Genomic DNA, 12,535 nt, shown 5'->3' with positions numbered 1-12,535 from the left:
TTTTTTTTATTTTTTTATAAATATTCCATATTTCGTAAGTATTTTAAACGGTAGACCTTAGAAAACTACTACATCTTCATCTTCATCTTCATTTGTTTAGGAAGTCAACAATCAATGTAAACTGCACATTGTTTAATATTTTAACTAATTTATTTTTTTATTGACATACTTTTACTTAGAATTGCACACGCAAAAAGCCTCATCCCTGTAAAATTATTGCCGCGAAAACTATTAATACTGCTCTGTAACTTGGACTTTTCCAGTTTTTTTCGTTTGCCCTTTTGACTACTAGAGGCAATTAATTGTTATTTATTTATGTTTTTGACAAGCAATATAGTAAAAAGTGTGATTTTCCCAAAAATCTCTGCAATATCGGTACACATTGTATTTTGTATTTTATTTCCCCTTTAAATCCGTAATGTTTTATTGGATCTTGAAAATTTAATCGAAATGGCAACTGCTGAACAATTCGGTAAATTGAGCATGAGCATGAACATGAGAGACCACCCATGGTTGTCCTTCTCCGTTGCTGAACAGGACCGTAATATCCCATCAGCACAACTGGTCACCCGCTTTAACGATCAAATGATGTTTCCCTTATCAACAGCATGCATGAATGCGCTGAAAAGATAAAACATCAAGATCATCAAAACTAGAGCCGGTGCAAATAGGAAACAGTCGTTGGCCACCAACGGCGCCCGCCATGTCAGTTTGTAGATCTCGAGGGAACGGGGCGGGAATGTTAGTTAGCACAGGCTGCTACCAAGGGTGGGTTCTATACGATATCCACACCCCCGCGTGTGCCGGAAAACTACTTCTACTTGGGATTTTGTTAGTGGGGAAGGGTAATGGCCAGGATTCATCATAGAGGATGATGATGTGGCCCAATAATCAATGTATTTCGTTGAATAGGGTGATGTATTATGTATTCTCAAGGCAAACAATCGGATGATGCGGATGAGACTGTTCCCGGTTATTTGGTGTTGAGTTTAGCATAAATGATTCAATCTTAGACAGCCGGCTGTGGAAAGATAGAAACAAAATTATGTGTGATTAAAAGGTGAAATATTAAACTCAGCGTAACATATTTACGTAGAGTTGACCTGAGACTATTTATACTTTTAAATTATTATAAGATGAGCGACCAATTAATGACTGATGAGTTATGATGTTATCTGAAGGACTTGAACAATCGCGTTGAAACAATATTTGTCACCGTGATTCGCGGGAAACGAATGGTCGAATTGAATGATAATTTATATTTTGCTAACGCAATTTAAAACGAATCTTCCCGAGAAACAATTGCAAATCATTATAGTATTAATTCGACTGCGATTCTCCACAAATTCTTCGTCGGCGTGCCTTCCGATCAACGATGATGTAGGAAGGGCTTCATTCATTAAAATGGGTTTATATCATAAGCCTTTAAATATATTGTGACCGAGCCACGTAGCCTTGTGGTAACGCTCCCGCATAGTAAGCGGCAGATCGGGGTTCAAATCCCGGCTCGGACCAACACAACTGGTGATCGTTTCTCTTCTGGATTCGATTGCTTAGTAAAGGGAAGGTAGTGTATCGTCACAAACTGGACCTTATCACGACACCTTAGGGAGGCGACCTATGGAATGTTAACATTAACCATAACATGTTAACATTAAGTTGAGAATGAAATTGCCACTGAATCCGCTTTGTAAATGCCGGCCCCGATACTCTTCAAGGGTGTTCCCCTCAGGAACTGGGAAAGATTTACTTTTTTTTTAATATATTCGTCGGCGTGCCTTCCGATCATCGATGATATAGAAAGGACTTAATCCAGCAATACGACTTGCTTGTCTTAAAAAAATTCGGATCGTTTCTATCGAAAACTATATAAATAGAACAAAAAACTCATCGGCCGACGAACGTACGAACTAAAAAATTAAAAAAAAATAAAAAAAAATTAAAAGAAGAAGACCAATTACCCCATGCACACAAACAGTGACACAAAAGAGACGAAAATAACACGAAAAAAACAGGACTGTGCGTCCTCATAGGCACTGCACTAATCTCTTTACCTAAGAATCTCAAATAATACACAAACACAGAAATCACGATTCCAAGGAGAAATTCCAATTCACACACATGAAAGCGACTGAAAATAACACAGCAAAATCCGAATCATCTGCTAAACATCAGAGAACAATAAAAATAACACTATAAATAAGCGCACAAATTACAAAATTACAAATCACTGTAAAACAAAAATTATAAGTTTAAAAAAAATATAAGCGCATATTACATTTTGTTTAATTAGAATCGATTCATTCTTAAACAGCCGGCTGTGGAAAGACCGAATCGTAGGTCAAAATATTGTCACTTATTTTTATTCCTAATCCTTCCTAACTGAATAATAAGCTGAAGAAAGAAAAAAAAACACACCCACACAAAGTGGGGAAGATAAACGGCAAAAATGGTAGTAGAAATCTGGCTTGAGCTGTCTAAAAGCATCAAACGAACTACGAGCAAAACAATTACAATTGGAATTTAACTGCTGAACAATTCGGTAAATTGAAAATTTACCATATTTGGTAAAAAAATATCGAAATTTGGTAATGAAGTTCATTAATGTTCATCATACAACTGATCAGTAAAATTTAGTTTATTTTGACAGATGGTTAACCGATTAAAACTTTATCGATTTTTAACTACTAAAAAACTAAAATCTACATGTGTAAATTATTATCAAAAAATGAGTTTTTCATTTGAAAAACTTCTGTGAACTATTTAAAATGCATCCTAAAAGTTTATTTTATTTTATTTTATTTTGGCAATTTGAAATTTGGAAATTTTAGTTTCCTTGTTCTAATCAAAATTAACGTTAAAATTTTCGGAAAATGAGGAATTTTTTTCATATTTTCTCAAATTTATTTTGATAGAAATTTTTTAAAGTAATGACATCTTTTATTTTTGAATGTAGATTGGTTAAGTAATGTTACATTAAGGATAAACTATTGTTTTTTTTAGTTCGTATGCGAAATCTGTACACAATTGTGAAACGTAATACTGTTTTACTTTCAATACACACTTGTGACACAAGCTATCCGGATTATTGTTTCCACTATTTACTGATCTTTTAACTAGTTTTGCTAAAGCTTTTAGCGATTATTAAACGAACTGGTTGCTTCAAAAAGTTTGACTCCTTGAATCACGGTTTCGAAAATATTTGCCATCAAACTTTAAAAAATGCCGGCTATTTGAATTTCGAGTGAGGGTTTTAAATCATACATCCTTTTTGGAGTGAGGTTTGGAAAATCGCCCAATTTTACTTTTCAATTCAATGTTAAAAAATACTTTGGCAATATAATACTTATATACATTTATAATTGTGATAATTATTGAAGCAAACATAAGAGACTTTAGAGCTGACCATTTGTAATTTTCCAGTATTGGTCTTCATTTTATTATTTTCTTTGCTATCAAAACAAATCTTTGATTTAATAAATGAATTTTTAAACAGGCCGTTGCAAATATTTTTCAAAGTTTATGTTGCCCCTCCTTTCAAAATTGGTCCGAAAAATCAGGGGCAAAAAAATATTGATTTTAAAAAACTTCTAAATTTCAATGCAAATAGAAGTCGAATCAACCGAAAAAAGGATTTTGTGATTAAAAGGTATGTATTTATTCATAAGTTAATTTATTATTTATTTTAATTTTCTTAATTAAAAAAACTTTGATTGATTTTTCATGTTACAAATATTTTGATCAAAGATCAAATAAATAATAAAAACCCCAAAAAGTGCAACTTCTGAGGCTTATATTTTTTAGCCAATTTTAGATCCATTAGAAAACTGAAATATTTAATTTGGTAGTTTGACTTTTTACATGGCTGCTGAGTAATTCTCGAGAATTTCGCTATTTTCATTTTATTGGTCTTCATTTTATTATTTTCTTTTCGATCAAAACAAATCTTTGATTCAATAAATGATTTTTTAAACAGGTGTGTTATGAATTTTTGAATATGTTTAGACATAATTAGGCCGTTGCAAATAATTTTCAAAGTTTATGTTGCCCCTCCTTTCGAAATTGGTCCGAAAAATCGGGGGGCAAAAAAATATTGTTTTTAAAAAACTTCTAAATTTTAATGAAAATAGAAGTCGAATCAACCAAAATTTTCAATGTTCAGCATCGCCACCACTTTTTATTTGCAAAAAATAAAATTTTCTTCAATACTTAGATATTTTGGAAACCAATGATTGCGAAACAACTGGACAGATATTTAATGCAATTTAGAACACTTTTTACATTGTTATGTTGAAACCATAGCACGCAATTTAAATTTTTATATTTTTTAAAATTATTTTATTTATAAAAAAAAACGAAAGAAATAAGGGATTTTAAATCTTTCTGAACAAAATTCTATTATTCGTCCTTTGATACATACAAATCTTAAAAAAGAATTTCTTCAATACAATGCATTGTAATGCTTTGAAAATTAAAAAGGTTTAATAAATAAAGTTTGGGAAAATTTTGTCAAATATAAAACAGCATAGTTTCTAAGCAAATAAATAAATTGTGATTTTCAGCCGGATATAGCAATTTTACTTTTATTTTTTCATTAGTCTTTTTATCGGTTTTGTAGAAAAAGTTAAACAATCTGAAGTACTCATAATGTTACAACCACAAAAATACAATTTTTGACCATTTTTTAAAACTCTCTCACTGACTGTGTTGCATTGAGCCGCGCACACTTTGTGGAGAGGGGATCCGCTTCTCTCCAGTTTCTCTCTCTCCATTCAGCTTTGCTCTCCCCCATCGCACCGGCTCAGCTGAGTGGGCTCCACTGCAGAAGCTTTGAGCGGCATAGGCTCCGGCAGAGTTTGCAGAAAAAAAATAACACGAAATTACCGTAAACAGTTTTAGTTAAGTCGCGAACGTTAATACCATTAGTTGGGGGTCTGCCAGCAGAAGCGCCGCGTCGCGAGTTCGTTGTCGTTCGTCGTTTTCGGTTGAAACTTTGTGCTTAATTTTTCCAAGTTTTCGTGCACGTTTCGCGTTGCGTTCTGGTTTTGCGTAGCGAAGAAAAGAAGTTTTTTTCGAAAAGTTTTTCGAGTCGTGTTTCCACTGCAAAGGCACTCGCTTCAAGTGCAAGCCAAATTACAACATTTTAAGTAATTTCGTGAGAAAAATCGGAAAACATCACCCAAAGTCACGGATATTGTGGGTGGGCCAAAAATTGAACCGAAACGGCCAAAAATAAGTTTGTGCAGGAAAATTCAATTTGAGACGTGAGACGTGAGCGGGCCAGTTCCCACGAAGTGACGAAAAGAAGTGAAGTATTTTTTTTGGTGAGAATTTACCTTCGTTGGTGATCCTGGGCCCCAAAGCCTATCAAAAGTGCCTGCCAAAGTGTGATGATTTTGCTGGATTAGTGTTTGGAAAAGTTTGCCGTTGAGCGAAAAGTGGTGGTGATTTTTGCTATGTGAAGTTGAGCAATTGGTTTATGTTTCAAGTACGCGTGTTGTGTTCAAGGATTTTGTGATAAAAAGGTTAGTATTTATTCTTTAGGTTAATTTATTATTTATTTTGATTTTCTTACATTAAAAAAACTTTGTTTGATTTTTCATGTTACAAATATTTTGATCAAAGATCAAATCAACAATAATAACGCCAAAAATTGCAACTTCTTAGGGTTATACTTTTGAGCCAATTTTAGATCACCAAAAACCATAAAAAACTTGACTTGGTTTGACTTTTTAAATGGCTGCTGAGTAATTCTCGAGAATTACGCCATTTTTTACGTTTTGTAATTTTAGTGAAACTTAGTCCATGCATTCCCTGTGTCAAACGAAGCCATTTTGCATCTTTAGTTTTTACACACAATTGTGTGGCCTGGCCATTGTATGGGCATATGAATATTGAAGAATCTGTATATTGAGAGGGTTGTGTTTTCGGCAAAGTTGAAAGGCTTTTCAGGAAAAAAGAACAAAAGAAAAATTCCCGAATTAGTTATTCGAATTTTTAATTTAAAAAATTAATTAAAATTTTAAAAAACTTTTTTAACTATTTTAATTTAAAAAAAAACTTTTTTAACTCTCGATTTTTTTAAATAATTTAAGGGGACTTGAAATGATTTTTTTTTTGCAGACTTTAGTAAGGTGCAAAATCTTGTACCGGAGATATGAATTTTTGATTAAAAAATTTTATCTAGAAAAAAAAAACACAAAAATATTGTCAAGGTAAATTTTTCAAAACATTTAAAGATTCAATATAAAATTGATAATCTAAAATGACTGAGCACATATTTTGATAAATTGCACCGTTTTCATGTTATGGAGATTTTAAGGTGAAGCTTTTCAAAAAATGTTTAGTTTTTAACAACAAAAAATATATAATGAAGGAAAAGCTCCACAGCAAAAACAAATTCTCGAAAAGCTGAGGAAATTTCATACAATTTTTCTATGTTAATTGGACTGTTGTTTGCTAAGATACAGTCTCTTGAAGTTAAAATTTTATGAACAAATAGTTTTTCGCAGTTTCTCTAATAAGCCCTAATTTGTCTACCTGTGATATTTTAGAAACTATTGGTTCAATTTTGAATATTATAAACTATGGCTCTTGTGAAATTTTCTTCTTTTTTCAATTAAAAACATTTCAAAATTTTAAGAAAGAGAAACCTTTTGAAAGGGCAAAAATCACTTTTGAAGATTTTTTCTAAATGTTCTAAAAAAAATTTACAGAAAAGAGCAGAAAAAGCTTTCTACATCTTTCTACATTGAAAATCGAATACTGAGAAAAACGCACTTTTCATATAAAATCAAACTTTGAACGGCTGTATCTTATCAACCAACAGTTACGGAACTAAGTTCAAAAATAAAGTGTAGGATTTTTCTTCAATTTTCCAAATATATTTTCGGCAGTGTTATAACTTCATGTAGAATTATTAAATTGCAAAAAAAAACTGATAAATTTTTACTTTTAATAGCGAAAAACTATTTTTTTTCGAAAAAAATTACTTGAAAATCCCTGTAACTTGAAAACTGAGCACAATGGATGGCAAATTTGATTTTGCACAAATAAATGATTTTTATTTCTATAATAAAGATTTTGTTTTTTTTTTGCCCAAAAAGTTTTTTTTTATTTCCGTCCTGAATTCTAACGCAAAATATGCTTTTTATCCTCGAAATTAAAAAAAATAAATAGAAATTTTGTGAACTTGATTTAAAGTGATAAAAATCAATAAAAAAAATCGAGAACTTTTTTATTTCCGAGCTCAATTTTTTTTTTCTTAAAATTTCTAATCAGATCTAACAACTTTGACGAGGACACCAAATTGATCTGAAATTCCCTTCTCAAGATCCAGATTTTCAAAACATCTCATGCTTTTTTGTATGACCGTCAAAATGGTAATGAATTCATGAAAAAGTGTTTTTCCTGATTATGCATATGAGTAATTCTCGCTGAAAGTGGACCACTATTTACACAAGGTGCTCAAAAATCAAAAGCAATGTACTTTTCCAATAGCTTCCACCAAGTTATGAATGAAACCATGTTTGGTTGGTTAAATTTGTCCTCACCTCGGCGCCACGAAGCTAAAACATTATTTTTAATCGGTAATTTTTTGACTTAGGCGCGTCTACAAAATTGCTAATAACTTTGCAAAACTTCAACGAACCCTTGATGTTTAGGGGTGTTTTGGAAAGGAAATGAGCGGAGCTTTCGAATGAACTTGTCAGAAAAATACCGTTCTATACATTTTTTAGCCACAAAACACCAATGTATTTTTAAAAGTCATTTTTGAAGGCCGGCGCCCCGTTTTATCGAAAAACTGACAAATCCATTCGAAAGCTGAGACGATTTCACATAAAGGACCAATAAATCTAAGGTGTATGTTCCTCCTATCTTTTTTAATCTAATTTTGATTCTGCGAGCACAGCGCTCCGTTCGTATTTCGGGCACCCAAAATGTTGCAATTTGCTTGCCTCATTTTAAGGTTTTGTCAAAAATTATAGGTGCTCACTTTTTAAATGATAGTTTATTGTCCAAGGATCAAAATGCACTTTCGATAATTGACCAATATTTATGTTTTTGGGTTCTTCCAGGCAATTTAATGTCGAAAAATTGTTTTTTTTTACTTTTTTTTTGTAAAATGCTCACTTACAATTGGGTGGACTTTTTTTTCAGTAGAACTAATGAATGTAGCATGTAGGAAATTTCACTACGAACATTTTTCTCTAAAAGAAAACGTAATTTCGATACTCCAGTGCCAAGATATTTTAGTTTCAGTGAGAAAAAAAAGTGCCAATTTTACAAATTTCTCGGAATCAACAAGCACGGCCTATTATTTACATGCGGCATATGTTTTGGAGGCCAGAGTATGGTTTCTTATAGTTATTTTGGTCGCTGAATTCGGATCTGGGATCAAATTTAAGATTAACTGTTAAGTTTGGAGCCACGCCCAAAAGTTATTTGCGCTATTATGCTGTAATTTTAATTGCTAGTGAATTCGGTCATATTTCATCTTTCGCTCACCTTTAATTGATATTTTACTCACGGATTTTTTTTATGGAGAATGTTTTTTTCAACTTCTAATAGTTTTGAAAGGCCTCGTGGCGCGGTGGTTAGCGGCTTCGGCTGCCGATCCCTAAGTGGCTATGGGGAATGCACGCAAATAATATTTTAGCGTGACTAAAATATCACTGTTCGCTGTTTATCTGAAATTTGATTCCAGATCCGAATTCAGCGACCAAAATAACTATAAGAAACCATACTCTGGCCTCCAAAACATATGCCGCATGTAAATAATAGGCCGTGCTTGTTAATTCTGAGAAATTTGTAAAATTGGCACTTTTTTTTCTCACTAAAACTAAAACATCTTGGCACTGGAGTATCGAAATTACGTTTTCTTTTAGAGAAAAATGTTTGTAGTGAAATTTCCTACATGCTACATTCATTAGTTCTACTGAAAAAAAGTCCACCCAATTGTAAGTGAGCATTTTACAAAAAAAGTAAAAAAAAACAATTTTTCGACACTAAATTGCCTGGAAGAACCCAAAAACATAAATATTGGTCAATTATCGAAAGTGCATTTTGATCCTTGGACAATAAACTATCATTTAAAAAGTGAGCACCTATAATTTTTGACAAAACCTTAAAATGAGGCAAGCAAATTGCAACATTTTGGGTGCCCGAAATACGAACGGAGCGCTGTGCTCGCAGAATCAAAATTAGATTAAAAAAGATAGGAGGAACATACACCTTAGATTTATTGGTCCTTTATGTGAAATCGTCTCAGCTTTCGAATGGATTTGTCAGTTTTTCGATAAAACGGGGCGCCGGCCTTCAAAAATGACTTTTAAAAATACATTGGTGTTTTGTGGCTAAAAAATGTATAGAACGGTATTTTTCTGACAAGTTCATTCGAAAGCTCCGCTCATTTCCTTTCCAAAACACCCCTAAACATCAAGGGTTCGTTGAAGTTTTGCAAAGTTATTAGCAATTTTGTAGGCGCGCCTAAGTCAAAAAATTACCAATTAAAAAAATGTTTTAGCTTCGTGGCGCCGAGGTGAGGACAATTTCAACCAACCAAACATGGTTTCATTCATAACTTGGTGGGAGCTATTGGAAAAGTACATTGCGTTTGATTTTTGAGCACCTTGTGTAAATAGTGGTCCACTTTCAGCGAGAATTACTCATATGTCTTTTAAATTTTTACAAATTTTGTAAATTTGTCTGTAAAAAGTTTACTTATTTAAAGTACAAACATAAATCTACTCAATCTAGAATTCGTAATGAAATTTTGAAATAGATTTCAATTTTTCTTAATATAAATGAATCTTAAACTGTTTAGTTCCATGAAAAAAAACTAAATTAAAATTTAAAAAAAAAATTACAATATTTTTTTTGTTTAAAATAAAACAAATGTAAGGCTTATTTTTATTTTTCAAAATAACAAGTACCATAAACCGGGGTGACTTTGATAGGATTTCAATTTGTTTTTGGAATATTTTTCAACAGGTAAGGGTTTTCTCAAGATTATTATTTTTAAAACATGTACTGGGGTAGGCCACACAAAGTTCATGCACTATTTTGAAGAAAAAAGTTTTTTTTTCAATAGTGTTTAGAAAAATAACTACGTTAAAAATTCTTAGTTTAAATTCCGGGGTGACTTTGATAGTCATAGTTTTTCTTGTTAAAATCATATTTAAGATGTTCAAACTTTATTTGAACGTTAAATGTTCCATCACTTAAGTAGCTGATATAGTTTTTTAGGAACACATTTAAATTTTAGGTAAAATTGTTAAAAAGTCAGATTTTTTTTCTGAAATTTGTTAAAACTTGTTTTGTTTATAAAATTATCGATTTATATTGCATTTTATACTGAGTTTGAAGCATGAATCACAAGTTTGCACATTTTACATGAAATTGGTTCAACTGAAATTGCCTATAAATTTGGAGGTCTTTTTTAATTGTGTTTCAAAAACACATATTATTTATTGTTTTCAAACTTATTTAAAAATCCGATAATGTATTCCGTTTTCCAATTCAATATCATGTTGATTGAGAAAATCATGACACTTTGAGAAGTTTAAAATAATTACTTTCATCAACATTTTCTTAATTATAGTTAACTTACTTTTTAAACTTTTCAAAATTTTACACAATTTTTTTTTTCTTGAGGTACTTTAAATACTTCTCTACCACGTTCAGTATGATTTTAAACCATTCCGTACGTATTTTAATTGTACTCTTCATTTTGCGTAAAAATCGCAAACCTATCAAAGTCACCCCATTTTACGGTAGTTGAATTATAAGCAATTTCATCAATATTCTTACTTGCTCAAAAACGCATAACTTTTATAAGTGGATATTTAAGAAATAATTAGAAAAATGCTATTTATGTTTTTGTTTTAATTCTTCAAAGTTTCATTGTACACAACTTTGACATAAAGCCGCATCATTGAATAGATGTAATCAAATGAATGATTTGGGATTGTTTGGTCCTATATTTAAAAAAATCAACGCATTTAAGTCTCACTGCAGAGGCTTAGTTTATTTTAAACTTGAAATAAGATAAAAAGGTAATTTAACTACTTTCTAGTTTTCGAAAATCATGTTTTATTTTTTGGAAAATTGGCATCACTATAACATTAATTTTAAATATCATAGCTCAAAAATTGCATTTTGTTACATGTTTTTTCACATTCAAAAATGAGAATTTTTAAAAATGATTACAAAATTAAATTTTTAATTAAAAAAGTGGGTATTTTTTTAGAGTGTCATCTATTTTATAATATTCTTATATGTCTGATATGAAAATTCGTAAAATATTGACACCTTATCAAAACTATTTAAAAATATTTTTTCCTGAGCTCGATACGCTTCCTTCTAAACCACTTGAAAACAAATTGATTGCTTATTAGACTTTTCAACCCAACCATCCATTTTTTCTTGGTTTTCCGAAACTTTATGATCCATGGAAAAAAATGTTCCAAATTACTCAAAAAAAAAACAAAATTCTGATCTGCCATATTTTTCTCCTTTTTCAGAACATCGTGAAGCATCATCAGCTCTGAAGTAAAGCCATCATAATTGACAAGAAATCCAGTTGTCATCCATCTGTGCGAGTGTTTTCCCGCCTCATTTTCCCAACCCCAAATCCCGGTGATACATTTCATCTGCCCTTCCAATTACCACTGAGCTCTCCTTTTCCCATTTTCTCGAAAAAAAAAAAACGTATAGCAAAAGTGTGAGTGAAGTAAGGTTTCGGGGGCCAACGTTGAATCAAAACGAAGAAAAGCTCCGACGATGGATGTCCTGCTCAGACATCGCAGGGTGCCATTCCCAAAAAGGTGAGTGTCCCGGCGTTGAAAAGTGTTCCCTCGTGACACCCCAAAAAGATTCCAATCTTAAATTGAGTTCTCGTTTTTTTTTTGCTGTTGATATTCTACCACATCAAGGGCTCGGGCACACCGCTCTTTCAAAACCCGAAAATTCAATTCCCGACTCATCAAAGGCAAACTCTGGGAAAGAAAAAGTGGTTTATCTAGTTTCGTTTTCAAGTGTTTCTTTTTTTCTTCTTCTTTTTGTTGGGTTTTGTAGGGAAAATGAAATCGTTACTCTGATTTGCTCACACACCGATTAAATCGCGTACACACTTGGGTTTATGTTTTCGACTCTCTTCCTCACTTGTTCACTTTTTGTTAACTGATTTAATTTTCATGCACGTTTGCTCCAAACGACGATGATTCGCGTGTACACACCTTTCCGTTTTTTCCTGCCTATTTCCAAATTTGAGCCTTTTGCTCGGCTGTGAGTGTAATCAACTATTGTGGACTAAGTAAGCATTTATAATTAACTTTTACCCATTTTCATTGTAGGATTGTAGCTTAAAGGGCACACAACAATCCAGGCGAGCCGCTTTTCGATGCTAATTTTATGCCTTTTTTGTTCGGATATTAGCTAATACGAGAGAGGCGGTTGAGATTGAACCAATTAGCTTCAATCAAACAGGCTTTGCACTGGGCCATTTCTCGTTATTAAGTGTGTTATCTCACCG

At 32.1% G+C, this 12,535-nt stretch overlaps 1 protein-coding gene across 1 annotated transcript in view; it reads left to right on the top strand.

Annotated features, from left to right (window-relative positions):
- Nucleotides 1–4,900: 4,900 nt before the first annotated feature.
- LOC120427216 (heparan sulfate 2-O-sulfotransferase pipe) overlaps nucleotides 4,901–12,535 on the top strand; it is a 308,534-nt gene continuing 300,899 nt past the window's right edge. Inside the window, exons 1-2 of the mRNA XM_039592081.2 lie at nucleotides 4,901–5,525; nucleotides 11,526–11,828. Coding sequence (XP_039448015.2) covers nucleotides 11,785–11,828 — 44 coding nt within the window. The 5' untranslated portion in view covers nucleotides 4,901–5,525; nucleotides 11,526–11,784. The remainder of the gene's footprint in view (nucleotides 5,526–11,525; nucleotides 11,829–12,535) is intronic.

Source organism: Culex pipiens, chromosome 3 (genome assembly GCF_016801865.2).
Source record: "Culex pipiens pallens isolate TS chromosome 3, TS_CPP_V2, whole genome shotgun sequence".
Lineage (NCBI taxonomy): Eukaryota > Metazoa > Arthropoda > Insecta > Diptera > Culicidae > Culex > Culex pipiens.
The sequence above is the reverse complement of the archived record's forward strand: the minus strand, read 5'-3'. Positions and strand labels throughout refer to the sequence as shown.